Source organism: Lagopus muta, chromosome 8 (assembly GCF_023343835.1).
Source record: "Lagopus muta isolate bLagMut1 chromosome 8, bLagMut1 primary, whole genome shotgun sequence".
NCBI classification, from domain to species: domain Eukaryota; kingdom Metazoa; phylum Chordata; class Aves; order Galliformes; family Phasianidae; genus Lagopus; species Lagopus muta.
Window position 1 is genome coordinate 30348052 of NC_064440.1, and position 24361 is coordinate 30372412.

Consider the following 24361-nt stretch of genomic DNA (forward strand, 5'->3'; position numbering starts at 1 on the left):
AGAGAATTTTCACACCAGAAATAGGCAGCAGGCACTTGTCTTGCAGAAATTCCAGAAGCCCTCTTGAGATGTGGGGACTGATTTCCTCTGATTTACAAATATTGTTTACAACTGCAATAAGCCTAATTACTGGAGCTACTAGGAGGATATACGGGAGTGGGCTTAAGTTTCTTTTGCAACCTGGCAATTCTGTTTTATTTCCCAACTCTGCCAATAGCTTATCTGACTTTGCTTAAGCCATTTAGTTGCAGTTGTTATAGTTTTCCCATCCCCTGCCTATTGTCTGTTCTTTCTGAAGTGAACATTCTTCATGATGATATTTTTTTGTTGTTTCTTTCTCCAATAAGACACTAATCTTAATGAGGAACTTTGCTATGGAAAGGATAAAAATTGGAACAAATGAAAACTTAGTGAAATGCAGAGATAGATATGATTAAGAAATACATTCTAAGTTTCCTTCTCAGACGATTTGGAGTTTTCAGAATGCTTCATCTCTTGTGTTTTTGAGGGATGGAGTGGTGACAGTGGTGGACAAAAGTGGTGGACAGAATTTTCTTTGTTAATAGTTTTGACAGATAAGAAGTCAGTACTGCATGCAGGAAGTCTAAAATGTACATCCTTTTCTCATTTATTTATTTTTCATGTTTAAAGACAAAATAAAATTAGGAAAAAAAGCCAGTGTGTTATAAAAATGTAAAGAAAACACAGTTTTTACCCTGCAATGTCAGTATCTAAGTGGGGGAAGGTCAGTTATTTTGTGTGTTTAATTTAAATGAGACCAGTGATTTAGGGTACACTGCTGGATAAACTTAGCTGTCAGCTCTGACTAGCATTTCATTTACAACTGTACTTTCCCAGTCTGTGCAGGAAAGATTTTCAGTGTTGCTGGCCATTGGGCACAAAGTTTTGCTGAAGAGGAAACAAAATATTCATGATCTGTAGGCAATCATTTGAAAAGCTGGTACTTCAAAGAAGATATTTTGAATGAAACAACAGTAGCTGTTGCCATTCTTAGCATTCCTTACTTGGCATCTTGACTCAAAACTGATCCCGTGTGAATTTAATCAATGTGACACTTCATCTATCACACATGCGCAGGTGTTTAAGCATAATGTAGGAGAGGAAGTCCATGATAAACATAACATCCTTTCTGTGGAGACATGTAAACAAGCTGGGGCCTTGAGCTATTTTATCGTCATTATTTTTAACTCTGGTAGAAATGCGGTGTTCAGGAAATTGTCTTTCATCAAATTGTCATTTGATGAAGTAGTAGTCAGAAATTAATAAAGGCTTTTTTGTATCAGAACTGTAGCAGAAATAATCTGTGGTATCTGAACTGTATGAGAGTTTGCAGTTGCTACAGTTGCAACTTTAACGTAAGGATGAGCAGAAATTATCTTTTTTTTTTAACTGTAAATCTTGTCTGTCCACATTTGACTTCAACCCACAGGGGAAAAACTAGAAAATGGTGTTGCTGCTACTCCATCATAAGCTAGCAAATTTGGTGTGAAAAGCACAAATAATGTCTATTTACATTTTAATTCTTTCAGAATATCTCATGTGACATATCACACCTAGGTACCCAGGATTACTGAGCCTTATTACCTAATTTTCTGAGACATTTATTATGGCATTCATTTGTCAAATCATTGAGTCTGACGTATCTTTTTTATTGAGCATTTGTTTTTGTTTCCTGTCATAGGTCCAAGCTGTTTTGAGAAGACACTGGAATCAGTACAAAATCCAGTTTGAGCACAGCTTCAGCCACTCAGATGCTATGCGCACTGTTTCCTATACAGTATCAACAATCAGTGATGTTCCAGGCTACAGCTACAACCACGACTGCACCAGTGAACATTTAAATGGCAAAGGCTATCATGAAATGGAGAGTGTAGTTTTAAAAACTGAAAAGTTATATGGTTGACTGAAAAGACTCTGCATATGCCGGTGTTCACCCTCATAGTTTATGAACTTGAAGTTTGATTTGATGACTTAATGGCCAGAAGATTCAGTCTAACTTGGGAGTATGACCTTCTCCTGAATGATGCAAACTAAACCAACTCATTTTCGTATGTATAAATATATGTGTCTGTGTTTGTCTATTGATAGTATGGACATCCATACATGTATCTATCCACTTAGCTATATATATGTGTGTATTTACATAAGTATACAAACGTTGCCTCTTCAGTTTCTACTATGTAGACAAAGTTGGCAATTTTTTGTACAAGGGGAATCAATGAATGAAGGATTTTGTATTTTCTTGGAAGTTTCTATGAAGACGGGGTTGTACTGAAGCCACTTCATTTGCCTATAGAAACTTAGGGTGTAAATACCATACTATATTGTCTTAATCAAACCTAAAACTGAACAAAGGAAAATTGTTAAAATAGGTGCAATAGTTACAGCAGCTTGTTCAGGTTAATTTTATGTCCAGTATTTTATTGTCAAAAAGCAACAAAAAAAAACACCAACAGACAGTCTAAGATAATAGACTCAAGATACTAATGCTGAGCCAGTTGGATTTTGCAACTGTTTTTAATGAAGCATCAGAGATGCTAGTACAAGTCTAAGATTCTATTCACTTGTGTATTGCAGCATAACAGTTTACAGCAAGCCTTGAACAATTTTATTTAAACTGTTTTCACATACACAGGAGTGTCTCCTCCTCTTCAAGCTTATGAATGCAGATGAGATCAATGATGAAGCCTTACTGAAAAGTAAGAAAGAGTACAGAAAGAATAGTAACCTGAATACCTATAAATCCATCTGACTATTAATTCAAGCTTATGGAACTTCACTGTCTGCTTAAGCATTTTACTTGGCTGGGAAAAATAATGTACAGATTTTGTTATAGCCATGTGGTTTGTTTTGTTTTTCTTTTAAGTATTTCCATGGCCAATATGCCTGAATGCCTGATAAAATTATTCCTTTGTTTTGGAGGGCAATGTTTTGATTACGTTTGTGACTTGTTTATTTAGGGAAAAGTGGACTGGACTGAACACAGTGAAAATGATTTGCTATCTGTGAAGCCAGTGTATGAGATGGATTAATCAAGCAAATTAACATCAATAACATATTATTCCTTTTTTTTTTTTCTTTTTTTTTTTTTTTTTTGAAAATCCAATCTAGGATTTGTCTTAGAAAACTTTAATGTTTAAGAATTTTAATATTATTTGAGAGGTGCCTGATTCAGACCAGTTCTTCTTAAGGAAGTTATTGCTTTTGGTTGTACTGGTTTATAAAGGTCTCTCTGAAGAATGAGAAGGTTGTGGAGAAGATATTTTAAAAATGTGTCTAGCAAACTGTATACATCTTTATGCTTCAAAGAAATAGTAGTTATATTAAGTGAAACAAAATGCTGAAGTATAAGAGATGAATTTGTAATAGTCTTATTAAAAAAATCTAAGAAGTAGAAAAATGTGTTATAGGTGTATTTTGCAGAAAAATCTACTTCAAAAGTTGGGGGAGAAAAAAAGAGGAGTGGAGACTGGAGCTTATCAACGACGATTATGCTCATGTGCATCAGGTAAGCAGGTAAAAAAAACTGAAAGACAGATTTTTCTAAACCACTTTAGTCCTAAATACTTAATTTTGTATATGAAGTACTTGATTTTTACATCTAAACATTTTTTTCAGTAGCCTTTCTGTAAGCTTCATTAGCATGGAATTAATTTGCTGTTTCAGTATTTATTTTCTTGTAACTTTGTAAGGCCTCACATGCTTTGTATTTAGAAGGAAAATGTTAAGAGGATGCAGTAAATTCATGCCACTTGCACCTTTCGTTGTTAATTTTTTTAACGCTGTTGTCTAGAGTTTCAGTGGAGAGTTTTGTTAATGATGTAGTGTCATAACATAGAATCTCAGCTGAGATATTAAAATGGAGATGTCTTGTGCAAGGCTATCTGCTTGAGTGATAGAAATAACATGAAAATCATGTGCTATACTAGAACAGTGTGAAATCTGGAAACCCTGTCTCACAGCATCTGATTATGGTGTCTGTTCCAACATGGTTAGAAGTTGGTTACAACTCAACTTGCTCATTTTTTTAAAAGTAATTAAATAATTAATTAAGTAATTAAGGGTTACTTAAAAATCTTTGCAATGTTCTGAAAGTGCACGTAGTGCAGGACATCCCTGCTCTGGTATACCAGCTTTGCACACACAGGGGAACAGATCCTCAACTGGTATAAATCTTGAGTTCCAAGTTTGGAATCAGTGGGTACTAGTTGAGAATCAAAGCCTGTGCAGATACTGGTCTATTGGAAAGTGCTTCACAGTCCTGGACGGCATATTATATGACAATTATTTCAATGGTACCTGGTGGGTTGTTACAATTAAAACATGTAACAGCTGAGAATATGATATGATATTAGATTTTGATTTCAGTTTACTTCTCAGCTAGGCAGGTAAATTTAATGACCTGCAAATTTGTGTCTTTCAATACAAAGTACTAAATGCTAACAGTTCACTGTCTCCTGTTGAGATGATTGTAATGGTAATTTATAGGGGGAGACTGCTTTTCCACAGAACCTATCCTGCCTCTAGGTGGTCAGTCACAGCGTCTGTGTTTCTAGGCACACTTTTGAAAAGGAAACACATCGAGCTGGATATGCAAAAAAAGGTTTGTGGCTGTACAAGGAGAGGAACACTCCCTCATTCTCATGAGCTTCTATTTTGCATTGGAAAATATAAATTCCTTATTTTGTCTTCCTACCTCACCTTTTTTCAGTTCCTACATAGCTAAGACCAGAGTCTGCTGCTTAATTTATTCCTTTTTTTTTTTTTTTTTTTTTTTTTTTTTTTTGGTCACTATAAATTAACATCAAATCTTTATGCTGAGATTTTGTCCTGTGGTCTATTTTCTACTTTATGGAATATTGTAGTCATTGCCTGTATTGTCTGGAATGTAAGAAAGCTTTTGGGGGCTGTGAGGTTCTTTTCAACAGGCAGACAGTTATCTATTATTGTTCTTTTTTGTTAGTGAACATTTACTGTATCATTAAGAAGGAGGCTACAGAAATGCTCATTTTAGACTTTGTATAAGTAACTGGCATGTTAGTTATGAGTTAAAGGGAATGTCTATTTTTAATGCTACTGTCATCAATTAGTAAATGCCACAAGTTGATTCTCTGCTGCAGAGTTCCCTCCGTTTATTATTGTATTTAACAGCTATTCTATGTATTGTTTTTTCTTTGTGATGATCTCCTGAAGTGCTTGGCTGTAGAAATGCTGCAGCACATACTCCTGTTAACGTCACAAAACGTTTGGGCTGGAAACCCGGTAACATTCAAGTATTGTACTGTGTAAATAAGATGAATAGAAGCTATGCCATTGTATTTATTGTTCCACTAAGGGTGAAATAGAAAAAAAATGTGAAAAGTTATTTTTTGGTTGTGCCTTATTTTTCACTTACCTCTTTCATATGTGTCATCATGCATTTTATTTGCAGAAAGAAATACTATATTTGCATTCAATAGAATATTTCCTATATTCTAATTATTTTAGAATAATATTCTAATTATTTTAGAATAATAGTTGAACATTACATTTGTATAAAAGTAGTAATAACTTTCACGTATGTATTCAAATATGGAAATAGTTAAAAGCGTCAGTGAAAGCCTATGAGTTAATGAAGTATTAACTCAAGGAGAAAGTCACTGCAATTTAGTATTTGTTTGTTTATTTGGTGTTTAAAATTCTCCTTGTAATGTATAGTAAAGGTGCTGCATTTCTAGAGTAACCTTGCTCTTAAAATTCTTTACTAACTAACTTAATATTTAGTGGGGACAAAAAAATTCTGTTCCATCAGAACCAGAGTAGAGACTAACATGAATGCATATTTTCATTCCATTGGCTTTCAACTAAACCCCAACCAAATAAGGTCCAAATTGCTTAGCTGTGCAGAAGCTGTTTTGTTCCATCAAGACCAGCAACAAGGCAAGTCATAGAAGGAATGAATGAATTTTTTGGTTGACTTGTTGGTTTTTCTGCGTTGTTTTTTTTTTCCTTCACATAGGGCTGATGGTGTCTGTACAGTGGTATGAATAGTATGCATGTTTTCGAGCCATAGAATTGTGTTTCTTGATGTGTAATAGCTAAACTCAGCTGATGACTAAACCACTGAAACGTAGATAAAAGGAATGCCGAAGTACATGAACATTTATACTGCAACTTGAATTAAGTTACTACTCACCTTGTTACACCTCAGCATGGACACCAGCCTTAGCAGCATGGGGGCACAGCAGTTCTAGTACAGAAGCAAGTACAGTCGCAGTGGGCCATTGCAGGTCTTCACCTGCACTGCTGCAGGTCATGAGTTTTACGTTACTGGGTTAAGTACATTTCTAACTACAGTGAACATTACATTTAGCCATCTATTTCCAAGTGAAATATACAGGAATCCTGTGAACTTGTCAGTGATCAGAAACTGTGAAGGTGGGTGTTTCTTATGCATTACCTTAAGTAAAATCCATTAAACTTAAGCTGTCTAACATTATCTGGTTTACTTGGTCCTAAAATGAAGCATAACTGCTTCAAGAATGTATTAACTTACTTACTTATTCAAGTAAGATTCCACCCTTGGCTGTTAAAAACACAAGCACAAAGTTTTACATAACGCATGAACTGTCTCCATTGTGTTCCATTTTCAGCTAATCTTAGATTTTACATTTGCATGAACTGAAGGTATGGCTTATAGCTGACATGCCAGCACATCTCTCTTTCAGCAGACTTCTTCTTAAAGGCGTACAGAAAATTTGCATCTTGACATGATAAAAGTTTTAGATGGGCAAACAAATAGCTTGCTTCTTTGCTATTAGCTAGCTTATAGTTTGGGAAAGGAGCTCAGTATCACATTTGGCATAAATTCAGAGATTTTGTTTACTAATCGACATATTTATAGTTTCCTTGTTATACTAGATGATTAAAATCTAGAATGGCACAAAAAAAAAAATTGGAGGTGGGAACAGTAATTTACAGTTGATTAAAAGCTTTACTGTTGCAATGAGTTGCAATGTCCTCTTATCCATAACTTGTTTTCAAATGGAAAGTAATAACCTGACAGAAATGAGGTTATAAATGTTAATTTTAGTTCTTTTGAGCTATGATACAGTATTTTTAGCTTATTCTAGTTACAATTTAATAGTTCAATAGTACAATTTAATAATCCATTTAATAGAATTCTAGTGTGCAGGAGTAGCTATACTATCTAGTATATACTCTAATTGCAAGTAACTGCTAGTAAATGTACTGTTTTGGCGGTGTTTTTTCTTTTCTTTGTTGTAGGTTTTTTTTCTTAACTAAAGCTGCTAATATTCTTTTGTTCCTATTTACTGCAATTAAGAGTGTGGCTTACTGTTCCTTACCTGTGCCTACTGCCACTGGCTGCTTTTCTGTGATACTCAAACTACAGAGTTCAAACCTTACATTTAGCAATTTCATACATTTTGATATAAATATATAGAAAAAGATGGAAAAGCTAGTCATCCAAATCCAGAAGTGACAAGATATCCACAACACATGCATAAAAACATGCTATTTTGTGCCTTAAAGTAAACCTAAGATAGCTACCTAATCTCTGCAGATGAGTACACAGGGATTCCAAAACTACTTCTGTTACATTTTTCTTGAAAGAGAAAATGCCCTTACAGCACAGGTATCCATGCAATACTTAGAAGTGCCAGCAACTGTATTGGGTGAGGCAAAAACAAATTTCGTATCACTTCTAAGATATCATTACAACGTGATAGCAATTCCACCCTCTGCAAGATATGAAGGCTGTTTCACTTAAAAATGTTCTAAATGCTCTGCTAATATACCTTGGACTGTTCTGGTCATAACAGATAGATATTATCCAAGTAGAAGTTCTAAGCCAACATAGTTATCTGGTTCTAAAAAATACGCAAAAAAAAATACAGAATTCTCCTAGTCCAACTGCTTTAAGTGCCACAGTGAATCATTCGCAGTGTTAACACTAAGCATCTAACCACACACAGTGAAGATAAAGAAGCAAAATTGAAAGACCAATTAAAATACCTGTGAACATTAGTTATCTTTGTTGTAGGTAAGTGTACGCTGTACTCTATTCATCAAGAGGTACGAGTAAGCTTTTCGGAAAGGACAAGCATTTGACTGCTGAAGGTCACTGTAAAGACTACACAGCACAACACTACTAGCTAATTGAGATATCACAGCAGAAGCAATGACTATAGAGAGGTATGCTCTCTTAAAACAGCAAGATAATTTTGTGCGTGTTGCAACTTAGATCTCTCAAAAAGTAATGCTTCCTATTTATTTCCATGGAGCTCAGTAACACAATTTGATAAAGCAAATTCTCAGTTAAAAAACAGTTTTTCAACGTAGCACCTCTGCCAGTGGAAATGCATAGCTACTGCTGAACAAGAGTCTGCATGCCACTGTCATACAAATTGCATACAAGCTGCCTTTCTGCCTCTGATGTCATAGGTCAACATCAAAATATAGAAAGCATTATACAGTCAAGGCTGGAAAGACCACTAAGATCATCTAGTCCAACTTGTCAATCCATCACCGCTGTACCACTAAACCATGTCACCCAGTGTGCCACCTACCTTCTTCTTGAACACGGACAGTAACTCCTCCACCTCCATGGGCAGCCTATTCCAGCACCTCACCTCTCTTTCTGAGAGGAAATTTTTCCCAGCATCCAAGCAGAATCTCCAGTCATGCAACTTACATAAAGCCAGTACGGTTACTTTGTAGCAACCCTCATAATAGCATTAACACACAGCATTTATTTAACAATTGAGCAAATAAGTCTAGACATAAAAAACCTTAGGAGATTGTTATCTTTTTCAAATCTCACAAAACTGCCTGAGCAAGTGCTATCTATATGTATATTCTGCTCCTATACATCATACTCAACTAAAAAAGCAGAATGTTTTGTTCTTCTGCCACTTCATACTTATATACCGCTACAATTCCCCTTCCGCAAGACAGGCTGTGCACTGTGATGAGCCTGTCTGGAAGTACAGAGCTGACAGCCTCATGATGATAATTGGAATGATTCCCATCATTTCACAGCTGTATATTTTTTAATAACATTTATAACTGACTAAATGAACAATTCAGATTCATGTGCATTAAGTTCATACTGCATTTATGACAAATAACATGTATTATTGCTCTCCAAATTAAACTTTTTCTTTTTTAAAACCCAAACTAAAGATTTGCACATTGAACTGTAAAGATATTTGTAAGTATAATTTCTAATGACTATTTCCATTTTTCCCCTCATTTTAGAAAGTCACAAATTTCTAAGGGGAAAAAAATAGTTTCTGATTAGTGCTATCTCACATAAACACATACATAATTTAGCAGAATACAGAAAAATCCAACCCTCTAATGCATGTTCTATGAAAAAGTATTTGAACATTGCTAATTATTCATTTGAGATCACAAAGCTTTTCTATAAATTAAGTTTCACAATCAGTGACAAACAAGAACACCACAGAGAGAACAGAGAGCTGAACAGTACTATGGTCCCTGATTGAACCAAGCTTTCAAGGCACATGCATACAGGACAGCTGTGTTTTCCAGCTCTGCTGGAGCTAGAGTTGACTAATAACGCAAGCCACCTGCTGACTCCTGCAAGGTTATATAGTCTTTCTTTCTCTCTGTCCTAAAAGAGCATGCTGTTTTATGTAGCAAAATGGTTTGCAGTTTGTGGAAGACTTATGGCCAGCAGTCGAGACAAGGTCTAGAAGTGAAACCTGATGTTCTACAGCAAATATATACATAAAGAGATACCAACTGCGCAAAATATTAAGGTAGAAAATAAGCTTGAATATGAATACATTCTTGCTTGGCTCCTTACCTTGATACTTGCAAATGAAACGTGACAAATATGTGACTGTAGCAGAGAAATTTCTTTTGAAGGTCCTGCATGCACTGGATATGGATTGCTGTCAAACTGGTGGTTCCTCTGACACAGTGCAGATAAGTTGATGGTTGTCAGGTCTGCTCCTTCCAAAGGACGGTCACAGTGCTGTGCTGTGGATTCCAATGCAAATGCAAAAGTTTTGTATGTAAATATATGAGAAAAAATATTGAATTAATAGTGAACAACAGCCTTTCCATGTTACAAAACATACAGTACACAATACATACAGGAGTACCTGTCAAAAACTTTTTTGTTCTTAATCACACTGACATCATTTGATGACAAAACCATTAGTAGGTATAATGCACTTACAGTAAAGGAAAGGGTAGAACTATGTTGCTTTTGTTTTTATAGATCCACTGTAGGAGGGTTTAAAACTGAAGTTCTTTTGACTTTCATGCAACACATTTGTATGCTTGGACTTGGTCTCAAAATACAGCTTTTTTTTTTTTTTTAAAGATATCAATAAACATCTAAGCACACAAATGCTCGATCATGTTTTATTTGGTTGAATATGAATATGAGCCAAATACCTGCATTTAACAGAGAGCTCAAAGCACATTTGGCTGCATCCCATGTCCCATATATTCCATTCTATATGGCCATATATTCTACAGAACACCACCTCAGTTATTTCTACTATTCACAAGGAACTTGCATCTTGCAATTCCTAATGGAAGCCAGGAGCTGTCAATTATGGGCTCCTGTCATGACATTTTGGGCAGACAATGCCAGCAAGGATTTCCTTGTTAAAGAGCCTCTTTCAGTATTCTGTGAGCAGACTGCCACCATGGATACTTCAGGATCTGAGACAACAACAACATTCACAGAAAGCCATCACAGATGGCTTGAAAATATCATAGCAAGTTGTATTAATATTCTGGGGATTGTTCAAAATATAGCAATACTGCAACTTCTCTTACTCACAAACCTCTTAAAAATAATCTCAGTTTAGCATAATTGCAATATGCATTTTCCAGATGCTGCAATAGACCGACTGCAATAATTAAAGTTAAAATATCAATTCCTTCTATAGCTTTTTTTTTAAAGCCAAATTTCTGTGGTACAAATAATTCAAATTCAGATAATTTCAAGGTTTGGATGCTGACTCAGACAGTCCTTTCCAGTTCAACTCTGTGTTTGCCTCAAGGAATAGAAAATATTTCATTTTCTTGTTTGACAGTAGCTTTTTTTTTTTCTTTTTTTTTCCCCTTTCTAACTGATCACTTTTTCTTTCCTCCTTATATTTTTCCCTACAGGGACTTGTTTGTAAGACAGGAGTGCTCTTTGCCTGTTCTAACTGTAATTAAAAAGATGATTAGAAAGATTCATAATTAAAATATACAAAAACCTTAATGAAGAAATACAAATCAGGATGCCTCCACACAAATTAAAAAAATATTGAAAGCAACAATGGAAACATGTTTGTATCAGAATTTTAGAAACACGTTTTCATTACAGACAGTAAACACTGCATGATATTTCCTTGTATCATGAAAAAATAGTTTTGAAAAGTTGTTTTAAACTTATTGGGAAATAAGAATTCTTTGTCACAAAACAAGCAAACATTTTTTGGAAGTACTAAGAAAATATTTTATGACCTCCATCTTACTCTGTTTCCCACCATCTTTCTCTAAGCTCAGTATTTCACTGGTATGCATTGACATGATGTCTTATTCTCCCTCTCTTATTATTTACCTAACACCAATACCAAGTGGGTACCACCAGCTGTCTCCAACATCTTGGGAATTGGAGCTACTATTGCTCCCACCCAGCCTCTTTTTCCCAACCAGCTGTGCAGAGACCAAAGGAAGAGAGCAATAAGCATGTCATGTGTACTCAAAGACTTTCTGTTTAGGTTGAGGTACACTTGGCCTAAGAATGAAGCTATCTAAGCCTCAGAGAGCCTCTAAATCATGCCCATTTGCTCAGTGAGGTTGTTTTGGCACTGGAGAGTAACTGGCATTATGCCTTTCTGCAAGGAAGAATTCACTGAGCTGTTGTTTTTCTGTCTGGTGTCTCATCTTTGCACTTAGGAATCTCTGTATGTCTCCTCAATCATTCCCAGAAACAACCAAAGGGAGACAGAATCTCCGTCAGCTTCTACATGCAGAGGCAGCTGAAAGTTTATAGCCAGACAACTCTAAGAATTCAATATATTTCTAATCCAGCAGAAGCATGAAATAAATAAAGCATAAAATTACTAACCATTCTGGATGATATGAACACTCTGAAGGCCAGAGGAAATACTTCAAATACACAAAGACAATATCAGCATGCCAAGCCTTTGGAGCAATGTTACATTCCGTACCTGAATGGCATGAAAAAAAAGAATAATAATAAATTAAAAACCAAACACACGAATGGCATATAAATGATTTTAAAACTACAATACCAGCTTTTCTATCAAAGAAAAGTAATTAAACAAACAAACAAACAACAAAAAAAAAAACTGCAGGCATAATCCATTCCCTTTCCAAGTCTACATATGCTATTGAGAGGAAAATTTAAAAGGGAGATTGAAGTTTCTTCCATTAATAGAGAGGATATTGCATGTATGGTTAACAAAAAGGATAGGGTAATTTCACACACACTTTTTCCTTTCCTTTCCTAGAATTTCACCTGTCCCTTATTCTCTTCACAAAAGAATATCTTCTGGCCTTAACTACTGCAGCTCTACATGATGAAATCCTTAGATATCTAATTCAGTTCCCTACAATGTGTGCAAAGATAAATTATTCCTTTTTCTGCTACAGCAATGTTTACTGGCAAAGTGATTTACTGTAGAGTTTCTAGACTGGACAAGAAGGTTCCCATGGACTTATGTTTAAGTAGGATGTTTAGACTAACTTAACCATCTAAAAGTAAGCACAACCATTTCATAGGCTGAAAATATTGTTTTTTTAAATAGTCTGCAGCTGAAAGCAATAATACATGAACGCAGTGAAAATGACTAGTTTAGCAATGTTTCCTTTTCAACTGTAAGTACACTCCGCAGAAATAGCATGGTTTTGGATTAAATGAAAGTGGATGTGCATCAAGAAATTAAAAAATTAAAACAAAATCAAATTTATCCTGCTTGATTTCACCTAACCCTTGTCTTAGTATGTCAGCACATTTGCAGATAAAGAGGCTTGAATACCATTTTGGTTCTTAACAACCACTATGGGACCACAGAATCAACAAATGTGCAGGACTGATTTTGTCCAGCTAACTGCAATCCCTCATTGTAACTTTACAATTTCTGCACTGTCTTTGTAGTACTACACGTTTCTTTCAGAGCATCTACTAGAAGTAGCACTGAATATTTACATTTTTCATTTACGTGGAGGATAAGCATCAGATTTTAAAGCACGTAACTTGTTACAGAGTTAAAGAGGTCTGACAATAGGGCTGTGTGTTTCTAAAACACACATACCAGCTGCCTGTACATAGTGATGACAGACAATGTATTTAGAGGGATTCACCCAGGGAAGCACAGTTTTCTTGAAGTTGCAAATAATAGATAATTACCAGAGACACGAGTTACCACAAAGGGAGATAATATGCTCTAAAGAACATTAAAATGTATCTAGAAAAATCAAATTAACACCGCTTTCAGAAAACTCAAGCAAACACACAAGTTTTTACATTTTTCAAGTGTTTGTTATTATGTTTCCAGGCCCACACAGAACTGAGACTGCACTGACATCTTAAAATTACAGTATGTCCATTTAGTTTCAGGGTGCAAATAAAGAAGAACACAGCAATATCTGGCAACAGTGCCTACCCCTGTTGCTAAAATTGGAGATTTTTTCACTGCTTCCTCATTGCAATCACTTTTAAAATAGTGAATCCCCTTTTCCAGACACAAGAGTGCCTTTAAACCTCCCAGAAAATGTCCTGCAAGCTGGTAATTAAGAGTGTTATTTCACACTTCATTACATAAGTGATATTTAAATTTAAAGATGATCCAGGCAGATATTACTGTATCATCATCTCAATATTTTAGCTGTAAACAACGTAGCTCATGTAATATACTAAACATACATGAAATACCATTCAGTACCTTATTTTGAGTGCTGAAGATGCCAGACTTGTTCTGATTTGCAGCATCGCCTAAGTAACAGTTTCAAAATTGAGAACGTGAGACCTCCAGTAACAAATGCATGTTGTGTGCAGTATGCTGTCATTTCAGTGATGAGCGAAAGCATAGTTCAGCAAAAAAAGATCTTGCTTCTCACCATTTGCTCTGAACTTGTCATTTTCTCTTTGCAAGCTTTCTTCATCATCTGTAACTACTTAGCATGGCCATGTGACTGGGAATTATAATATTATGCTCCCTCCAACTATGTGTCATTAAAATTACTCAACTTTGCTTTTCGATTCAAAGTCAGTTCATCTGCAGAGTATTTCAACTGTCTCTGAAGTGCAGCCCCAAGAATATATGAGCCTTAAACATACCGAAGGATGCAACAAAGCTGCACCTGTTCTTCCAGAGTGCCAGAAAGCCACAGCAATACCTGAACAATTGAGGTACTTCAGTCAAGATCCATTTTTACCTGTCAGTTCAGTTCGGGGCTTCTTAACAGTAAATAGATTCAGGTTTCCTTTCACACTGTCTTGTGCTGGGTTATTCTCATATTCTGTCCTGTAAGCCACGCAGAGACATTTGCGAGGAAAGAGCTCTCTGAGATTTCAGTCTGTCCTGTGAATTTGAACAAAACCAAACATGCTCTGATCAGTTTCCTTGCCTCATTGGAGTCAACCTTGGCTCTTTTTATGAGCCAACCTGTGCTTTTCACTATCTGAAAAAAAAAAAAAAAAGTGCAGAGCTTTGAATACAAAAAGCTACTGCAGTTAATCAGAGGAGTTAGTCCAGACTAACTGTTCCAAAATGCCCCTTCTGGAGACTTTCTTTAGAATAATAGAGGATTTTGTTTGTTTTACTCATGCTGGAATAAAACCTTGTAACCTTTTTTTTTTTTTACTGAAGAATTCACTATGGTAATGTCAAGTACAGTCGTTCTATCAGTAGCTAATAGAGAAGCAAAACATAATGCTCTCCAAGACTCCAGGACATATTTCGGATCTATAAATCAGTGTTCACTCATTCACTATATTAGATTCTTGAGGAATCTTTAATATTTTTGTGCTATAAAACTATCGCTCATGTACGATTGCCACAAGACTCTGTATCTGATACTGCCCACCACTAAGCAAAGTCATGATAGTAAAACATAGTGTACTCGCCAACCCTTTTTTTCTTTTTCTTTCTTTCCTTTTTTTTTTTTTTCCCTTCACAAAACAAAAACAAACAAACAAACAACAGCAAAAAGATCTCGGTTTGGTGTAAGACAATGAAAAAATTGCTACAGAAAGCTTAAAATTTAAGACTTCAGAATCACTAGAATTTTGTGAGGGTGTATTTTGGAAATGCAGAAAAGCACAGCAACTGCAATCAATATTTGCAGGATCACTAACATGGACTATATTCTCAGGCCAGTTCTTTTCTAACTTTGGCTTTATTCCCATGTTACAGTTCTGAACTCAATACACTTCAAAATATCTGACATCAGAACCTTGACCCGAGAGGCGACCTACTTGGAGACAGAAGAAGAAACATTTTTCTCAATTCAGTTCCTACTCATACGTGATTTTTTATTTTTTTAATAATAGCAACTGAATAGGTTAATCAAAAAGCTTTCAATCAGCAAAAAGCTCTAAGCAATTGTCTCTGTTAAAATTCTAAAGCTGGGTTATCTGAGCAAGCCTCTGGCACATTACAATTTGTCCTATTCCAGTCTATATCCAAGGGAAATTGATTTATCAGATAAGGAGAAGTCTGAAACAAATATATCAGGGGAAATCAGTGCTCTTCATAGAAAAGTAGCAGTGAAATTTCAGCCACTTGCCAATCTCTGTCACAGTGGTTTGTCAGTACCTGAAATATGAGGTTCTAAATAGAATGGCAATAAAATGTATATTACAGACTACTCTCAATTTCTACAAGCACAGAAGAAATTCAGTATTTAACTCCCCTCTGAAAAATACATCATGTATTTATTTATCTTATTTTCTGGATAACTGTTTCCAAATACGCAAAAATTGAGGAAAAACTGAAGGAAAGAAATGTTTACTTTTAGAACAAGAAGTTATTTACTAAAGGATTATTTTACTGGGATACAAAGTGTCATTTCTAGCAGACTATCATAAAAAAAAATTCCTCATCAACAGAACAACATTCCCTTCTCCCTGCTATTTTGCCATTATAGCCAAGCAATTTTGAGTTTATTTTTCCCTGATATTTTTCCTTTTTTTCACTCATTTCAAATCCACTAGTAAAAGATATATTCATTAAACATGCTTTAATTGCTGATTCTGATCCCTGATTTTAAATTTCTGATTGCAGTATTGCTCTATATTATAAACAACACAAGACCCATCTACCACTGAAATCTGTTCTACATGCAGATTGGTACTTTCTTACCAGCTGTAGTTCTAGAGCGATCTTTCTCAGATGCTCTGGACAGATTTGTTTTCCTTCAAACTCTCTTCAAATACATTATTTAATCTTCACGAAGACCATATAACAGCTGTGTTGAATGAACTAATAAACCCTAAGGAATTATGCTTTAGTAGTTTATATTACTACCCTTAGCTCCAGCCCCAGCTGCCCTGACAAAATTGACTGTCCTCCCAGACCACTGGCATGTTAGAGGGGAAACCACATTATCAGTGTTTCCATACCAAACTATTTCATTTATGTACTAGATACAACAACGCGGATGTAGATTGCCAGTTAACCCCTTCTATCATGTCCCATTTCAGCTTAAAAACAGTTAATGTGTACTTCAGTGTTTCTCATGTACTTCCAAATTCTGTAGTACGCAGACTTGCAGTTAAGCAGGCTATTAAAATTTATCTCATTTCTGGTAACAAGGAAGATATGCGCCACCTAGATGTCTTTAAACAAATACATCCCCAGTATATATAGTACACATAAATAGTTACTGTTTAAGATATGAAATTATGTGTTCATTATGCTCTTATAGAGAAAACAGCAAACTGTGTTTACAGCTTAAATTTGGATTTTCTCATCTTGAGCAGTAGTCTGAGATTTTATCAAGAAATCTTGAACATAACACTCATACTTGATGCAGAATCAGACAACGGCATGTTTGTGTTTCCTGTTGTTATCCAAATCAGACAAATGCTTTGGACTCTGGCCAGAGTTTTCAACTCCTTTAACCGTTTCAGGTTTACATTCAGTCTAATAATTATGCATTTATCTTTTAACACTTGAAAAAGACTTTGCCAGGGTAATTTTCACAATAGAAAAATTTCCTTTTGGACAGTTTCAACCAATGTATCCCTTCCACGAATCTGGACTTTTTCCCCTGGCCCAACCCAATTAGCTTAGAAATCTTTTCTTAATCTCATCACAATTGCACTAAGATTTATTAGTGTCTGCACTGCACAAGATGCCGAGTTCTGCTTACAGAAGAACTCTGCCAGTATTCTTGTTGTCCCAGTAACATAACTGCTCTGACTAGTCACTAAGACTTCTGTCCAAATCTCAGTCCATTGCAAAACAGCAGTGTGAGACTGCTGAGTAATGCAGTTAGACTAAGAAAAAATATCTCCAAAAAGGCCACCATACAAAGCAATCCATACACACCATTAGGTACGTCAGGCAAGGAGTATTACTTTGACCTACTTAGTATGTTTTTACACATTCACTTCTTCCTCAGAAGTGAACTGTTAGATCTCGTAACATAACTTACATTATCACTTAATGATACTTGACATTTCTCTTTCTTTCCAAAGATGTTCTGAGCTTCTGTGGAGGTCTCTGGTTTTTGATTTTAACTAAATCCTCGTGATGTTACATTTGCCTCAATTGCCTACTTAGTACAACACACCTGAAATACTGAAGAGAACATGAATTGCAGCCTTCTGTAACAGGAAATCTAGACGGCCACAATTTTTTATTCTGCTATTTTTGTTTAAGTTAGAACAGAAAAGGAGCAACTATTGAAAAATGCTCATTAAAAAATTACATTTGAAAAGATAGATAAATAAGTATTTATTTAAATACTTTGAACCTGTTCACGCAAGGCACTTTAATGCTTTTGTCCTCTCCCACAACAAAGTACCTATTTTACTTTTTTAATTCTACCAAATTATCATAAATATTCAACTAAAGGCACAAGAGTGCTAAGCTCTGCTGACAGCTTTCCTCATGTTACATACAGAATGGGAATAATGGTAAAAAACATGAGGATACATTCACACTGAGATGCTTAAAAACAATGTTGGAGAGGCTACATACATTTGTAGTCACAAATAACAGATGGTCCCTACACTTAAAATTATTAAAAATATGAGTTATTTGCATTTTCATCAGTATGGTATGAACTTCTCGTAGTATATAGGTTGTGTGTTAAGGCCATGCATGGTATTAGCTAAAACATGCCGAAGATGATCGCCAAACTGAAATAGAAGTAAAGATTAATTTGACACAGTGTTTTTCTTCACTCAATATCATGGACAACTGTGAAATTGTGTGTGAATAAAGTTAAAACATACACAAATCAAATTTAACCATGGGCATCAAAAAGCTTTCTCAGAGCTAGATTTTCTCTGAACAAAGAGACATGTGATGCTTGTTTTGTATTTTTTGTGAATTTACTACTATATGGCTGTTTTCTTCTAACTGACAGCAGCACTGACAACTCTGAACAGTGACTGAACTGTTCTGACTGTTCTCCAATTTTTTCACTATTTCAGTTCCTTAAAATGTATAAGCAGCAATCCGTAGCATTGCAATTTCTGTGATCCAAATTCACTATCTGACAAAAAGCAACAGAAGATCAGGGGCAATACACTGTTATCCCCAATCTAGAGATTTTCTAATTACTCAGCTTAAGAGGACCAGGAGGAAAGGAATTTCCTCCAAACAGATGACTGAGCTACTGAGCCTAGAAATAGTATCACTGTCTATCACGTGTCATACGTTTTAGATGTACCTGGAATTTTTTGTTTCATTTTCAATTTTTCATTTTCCCATGCCAGATGATCTCTCTGAGGGTGAATCATGCTATTTATGAGATAATGAAGATGAGAAGTTGAATATATATATATATACCTATATATTATTATTATTATCTACATTAAGTTCACATGCCTTTTGTTGGAAGAGCTGGAAAAAAGACTGTTTGATAATTGAATCACTGTGCTTCCATACTGAAGTCACTTCCTGATAAGCAGCCAAACTTGTTTTGTAAAATAAATAAATGAGAGAGCTTGAATAACTCAGTTTTCTTGGCTGGTCACAATCAGTGCAGTATTATTCTGACTAATACCAGAATAACACTGCTGCGAACTCTAATACTTCACTCCAAAATAATATACAGAATTCAACTAAGAATCCAACAACCCAACTGTCAAAGATGCTCACAGCTTCAATCTGAGCCTTTTTTTTTTTTTTTTTCCCAGATCTTCTTCACTAAAGTGAAGCCCTGCACAGGTTTGACAGAGAAATAGATTCTATTGTCACCAAATGTAGGTTAAATACATGCATCTCTATACCAAATACACTACAAACTTCTGACAGTGGCACCAGTGACAGGAAGTATCGCTATCCTGAAAAGACAACTGGTTCAGTAAAAAGCAATCCACACCAACACCACCACCACTGAGAAGCACACAGCTTCAATTTGCATCTCACAAGCAAATAAGCATGACCATCCTGCTGACTTTAAAAAGCAGGCCAGCTGGAATGAGCATATTATAAGGCCAAACATAGGTGAATGCACGTGCAGAACCTTTGAACATACATGTAGTCAAAGAGAACATAACAACTCCAAGCATCTCCAAAAAGCTATTTGGAAGTTCTAGTAAAGCTGTTCCTGATGTTTTACTGGAAGTAGTTCCCATCCTCAATAAAATACTTTCATGTTCTGCCATCACGTCAGTGAACCTTTGTAGTCATAATTTGGCTTCTACAAAAAACCAAGCCAGATGAAGTAGCTTTCTTCTTTTCACTTTTATAGTAACTGTTTTTCAATGTTATGACTTTAATTCAGAACAGTTGGGTGCATTTTTTTTAATGTCAATTGAATTTAGAGTAATTGTAAGCTTGAAAACCTTCTTAAAAGTTCTGCTGACTAGAAAACATTCAATTTTAGTATTTTCTTCATCTTTAGAAGATTGATAATTGATCTCATACTTAAAAACTATCAATCCTTTATGGAAACACTCCTAAACGTAGCTAAATGCTTCTGTATCAAAAGAGATGATAGACTCTCAAGTGGAAGTAATAAGATTTGCAGATGTTCTTCACTGAATCTAACACATTCTTGGTTCTCTTCATCCTGTGTGAAGCAGGAGTTCCTACTTAAAAACGGCTTTTCTGTACCTACCCCAGTCACTGAGGCACAAAGTCAAAGCAAGGCAACACAGCTTAAATTACTTGAAAATATTCTTCTGTCAAACAAGCTAGCTGATTTTATAATGAAGCGCTGAAAGAGAGCATTCAGGCAAGTAGAATGCACCACAAAGAGGCAGCAACAGTAGTTTCCAAGCCAATACGTACTTGAAATAACGCATCAAATTACCGCTCAGCATATTTCATCGATCCATTTAAAAATGTTGCAAGTGGCCACTGTGTAAAAGGACTACATCACTGAGAACATAAGCCTTATAGGAGCCTATCTACAGCATCAAGCACAGTGATCATTGATCAGCCAAGACACTTGACCAAATGGCTTAACATTCAATCTTATAAAACATTATTCCCTGGTAAGAGCAACAACTGTTTCCCTGAAATACAAAGACCCCTACACTAACATCACAGGCTTTAGTCAGGAATCTATTTTTAAAACTAAAATATTTGTGTTCTTTGGTATAGTGAAACTGATATCAAACAGTGCATTAAATCAGGCGTTTACACTGACTAGGCACCAGAAACTGAATTGCTAAAGAGGCAGCAGCATCCAAGTTCAAATGTAAAAAAGTCTTACTCTAGAATAGCCCTTAGTTTTGATGATCACTTTAAAACAGCAAAAGGCTGCGTTTCCAGCTTCACTGTACACTGTATTTGTGCCTGACAAGTTCTGTACTGAAAGTAGGAGATATGATACAGAAGCAACTGCACCACTGCCACTCATTTTAGTTTGATCCAAGCTGACTTTTACTATATGCGTCTCCACGGTTATATCAGTAGCTTGTGAACAATCTGTAACAGCTGGAAGAATAGCATTAGTGGAGCATATATTACAGAAAACATAAGGTATTGATTAAAAAAATACGTTTTGCAGATGAATTTCTGTAGAAAATATTTCCTACCTAACCTGACTCCAATAGGAAACAATTTCACTTTTTTCAAAGTGTGCACCATTGCCAATTGTGAAACAGGATGTAAAAAGTGTACCAGTGAACACCGACAACCTGCAGTGATGTCATCTAAGCAGTATAGGGAGTTTTAGAGAATCGATAATGAAAATGTGCTGCCACTAAGTTCATTCTTTCAAGTAGAAGAGCACTTAACATCGTGCACAGTAAAGAGATCGTTCTTTAGACCACACTAAAACACTTTCACAAATGCTATTGATATTAATTATTTCACATTTTAAACGATTTTTTTAGTTCATTTTAAAGTATAGGGAGTAAATTTCTATTTACAGATGTAATTTATCATCAACAGACTAAAGTAACACCCACCTTCTGGTTACTGTGGCTAAGTGAAGGCCACAAACAACAACTGTACAAATACCTAAGGGCAATTTTCAAAATGATACCTACTTGTTGCTATCTGAATTGCTCTGAGGCTATTTCTAGTGACTTATTATAGAAATGCCTGAATTATTGCCACATGATACTGCCTCATAAGTAGTAAACACTGAGCATTTTTCTTATTTGTTTTCTCCATCCTCCTTTAACCTCTTGCTTCCTAGGGCAAAAGTTCACAAACAAAGGACTGTTCCGTATGTTTGCAACATAACTGTTACCACTTCAGCTCTCAGCAAATTCAGTTTGCAAGTATTTGGCTACAGTAAGAGATGATGTGATTTTTACTGGTTGATTTTTGTTGATTTTTTTCCACCCAGAATGAACTCTCACACAAAATTGAAACCAAATCCAACTTATTTGTCATAATCAGTGCTAAAATGAGTAAATCACTATTAAGTATCGTTATTTATTTCTAACCTATATTATTCCAAACTACCTAAAGGATAAGGACCATAGACTGTAGGAATCTGAAAAAAGACACAAAGATTTGAACTGGAATGTTTACAGTTTTACCACGAGAAAAAAAAAAAAAAAAAAAAAAAAAAAAGTATTTTAGCCAGCTATGTTGAAAAACTGTAATTCTTGAAAGACAGAAGACAGAAGGATATTGGCTGACTGACAGGCTTCATAAATCATCTGTCAATATTCTACACAAATTGAACCTTAGCAGCTAGGGTAGCCAAAGCATTATCTGTAAGAATACGTACCCAGTGCCACACAAAGCCTTTGAAGCTAGAAGAGCAGGACAAAAGCACTGTATGATGGCGATTTAGCTAGAGATGTTACAATGGTAAGCATTCAACCAGTACATTTCAAGATGGAGCGTGATAATATCATGATATTTAAGAATGATGGTTTTCTTTCAGATTTATTGGAAACATCTATTTCTTAATGCAGAAGCTATCTTATTGCTCATAAACATCAGGAAATGAATCACACCAAAAAAGCATCTAAGGTTTAACTTGTCAATGCAAAAATAGCTTGGTTTTAAAATATTCAAGAAAGTGTCTTTAAAGCTTTGAAGCTAATTTACTGATCAACTAATCTTATCAACAGAAACATTATCAAGGTCTAGAACGCATGCTTTTACATCAATCCTACTATATTAGCATGTTGGTTCTAAAAAATTAATTTTTAAAAAAGAAAGGATCTGATTCTAGATAAGAATGGATGTTTGCTGATCAAGAATGACAGAGAAGTATACATATGATTCTGAACATCAGTTTCAAAATTCTTTCCTTTGTTGTAATATCATTGCGTATTGACAGGCTCCTAGAAACTTTATGGGAAACAAACCAAGTTATCCAAATTTAAAAAAAAAAGAGACTGCTACATGCCATATAAAACCATAACTCAGCCCATTGCTAGAAAAACGGTAGCTGAGTTTGCTCAGCTTTTGGAGTTTTAGCAACTGATTTTGAAAGGCAAAGTACTGTGAATGAACTCTTCCCTACGCATATGCCTAATTGGAAAAAAAAAAAAAATTGAATCTGTCTATCCTGCCTATATCATTAATTAATCTATGCACCCATTTTGCAATGAAACCATTGTTTCATTGCTGTTCATTCACTGTTATGTACTGCCAGTTTAAATTATTATTCTATGACTGAACTTGAATTAAAGCTATGGTCAAAAGTCTACTTAATAAAAGAAAGAAGCAAAGCAGCTAGGCTGGAGTCATAGGGTGATTGAATAAAAAGAAAGAAAAAATGAAAAGGACACAGAAAGCACAAAAGAAGACAAGAAATTATATTTGTTAAGGTAGACAAATTTTTACCATTTCCCAGTCACGATCATAGATGAAACGTTTTCAGTGAATAATCTTAAATAAAGAAAATAACTATTGTTGGAAAACAGAGAAAATGTCCTTAAGAAAGATCTGATGGAATAGAGGATAAACTAAAAATACACAGGAATTGCAGTGAAATTCAGCAGTGGGGAACTTTTTTCTAATATGGTCTGATTTCTTAATAGTCTGAACGCATCAAGGACTCAGCTTTGACAGCTTGATTCTCTTCTCTTCTGTAACCTGGTTTAAAAGAGCTTTGTTCCATGTCAGTTTTTTTTTTCACTGGTTCCACAGCCAGCTGTCCATCTAAGCACTAAGAGTAATGTTGGTCTCTCCTGCCTCAAGGCCAACCAACATCAGACGGGGTGGCCAGAAACACGCTTTAATTAAGTAGACTGTTTCATTTCAGTAACATTGCAAAACACACAAACATCTCTTCCCTCTTCATTAGGTCACAGAATAAGTAAAATCTTTGAAGTGATATTTAAAACAAATTAAAAGTTGCACTCACTTGCTTGTTCATATACAATATTCAGCCAGCAGTGTTCCGTACCAAACAGTCGATAAAGCAGACTCCTAAGAGAAAACAGAATATTCAAAAAGGGATTTAGTATAGACAGCAACGACAGAAGCTCGATTACATAATCCAGCATATTGAAAAAGCAGTTTACTAATCACAGTCATAGTATACATTGACATACTCAGTGCTATTTGATTTAGGATTTGTGAAAGACACAAGGAACTATGCAATTTTGATGGTAGTTCTGATGCAACATCAAGCATTGAATTATTTGCACTAGACAAACATGGTCATACAGTACTAAGCTAGAAATCAAGCTTGATGAAATTCAGATATCATGCACTGCATAAACTAC

General features: G+C 35.3%; 1 protein-coding gene and 1 long non-coding RNA gene across 9 annotated transcripts in view; one reads left to right on the top strand and one right to left on the bottom strand.

Moving 5' to 3' along the window:
* The window catches only part of CALCRL (calcitonin receptor like receptor), a 67547-nt gene extending 62166 nt beyond the window's left edge, over positions 1 to 5381 (top strand). For 4 of the 5 annotated variants that reach the window (XM_048953931.1, XM_048953932.1, XM_048953934.1 and 1 more), the window contains exon 14: positions 1703 to 5381. In XM_048953931.1, the coding sequence (XP_048809888.1) occupies positions 1703 to 1924 (222 nt within the window). In that variant the 3' untranslated portion in view covers positions 1925 to 5381. The remainder of the gene's footprint in view (positions 1 to 1702) is intronic. The other variant, XR_007378703.1, reaches the window with a different exon arrangement.
* Positions 4768 to 24361, bottom strand: part of LOC125697162 (uncharacterized) — a 121905-nt gene continuing 102311 nt past the window's right edge. For all 4 annotated transcript variants that reach the window (XR_007378714.1, XR_007378713.1, XR_007378716.1 and 1 more), the window contains 4 exons: positions 23998 to 24062; positions 14464 to 14609; positions 12131 to 12233; positions 4768 to 10032 (listed from right to left, as the gene is read on the bottom strand). This is a non-coding gene — a long non-coding RNA (uncharacterized LOC125697162). The remainder of the gene's footprint in view (positions 10033 to 12130; positions 12234 to 14463; positions 14610 to 23997; positions 24063 to 24361) is intronic.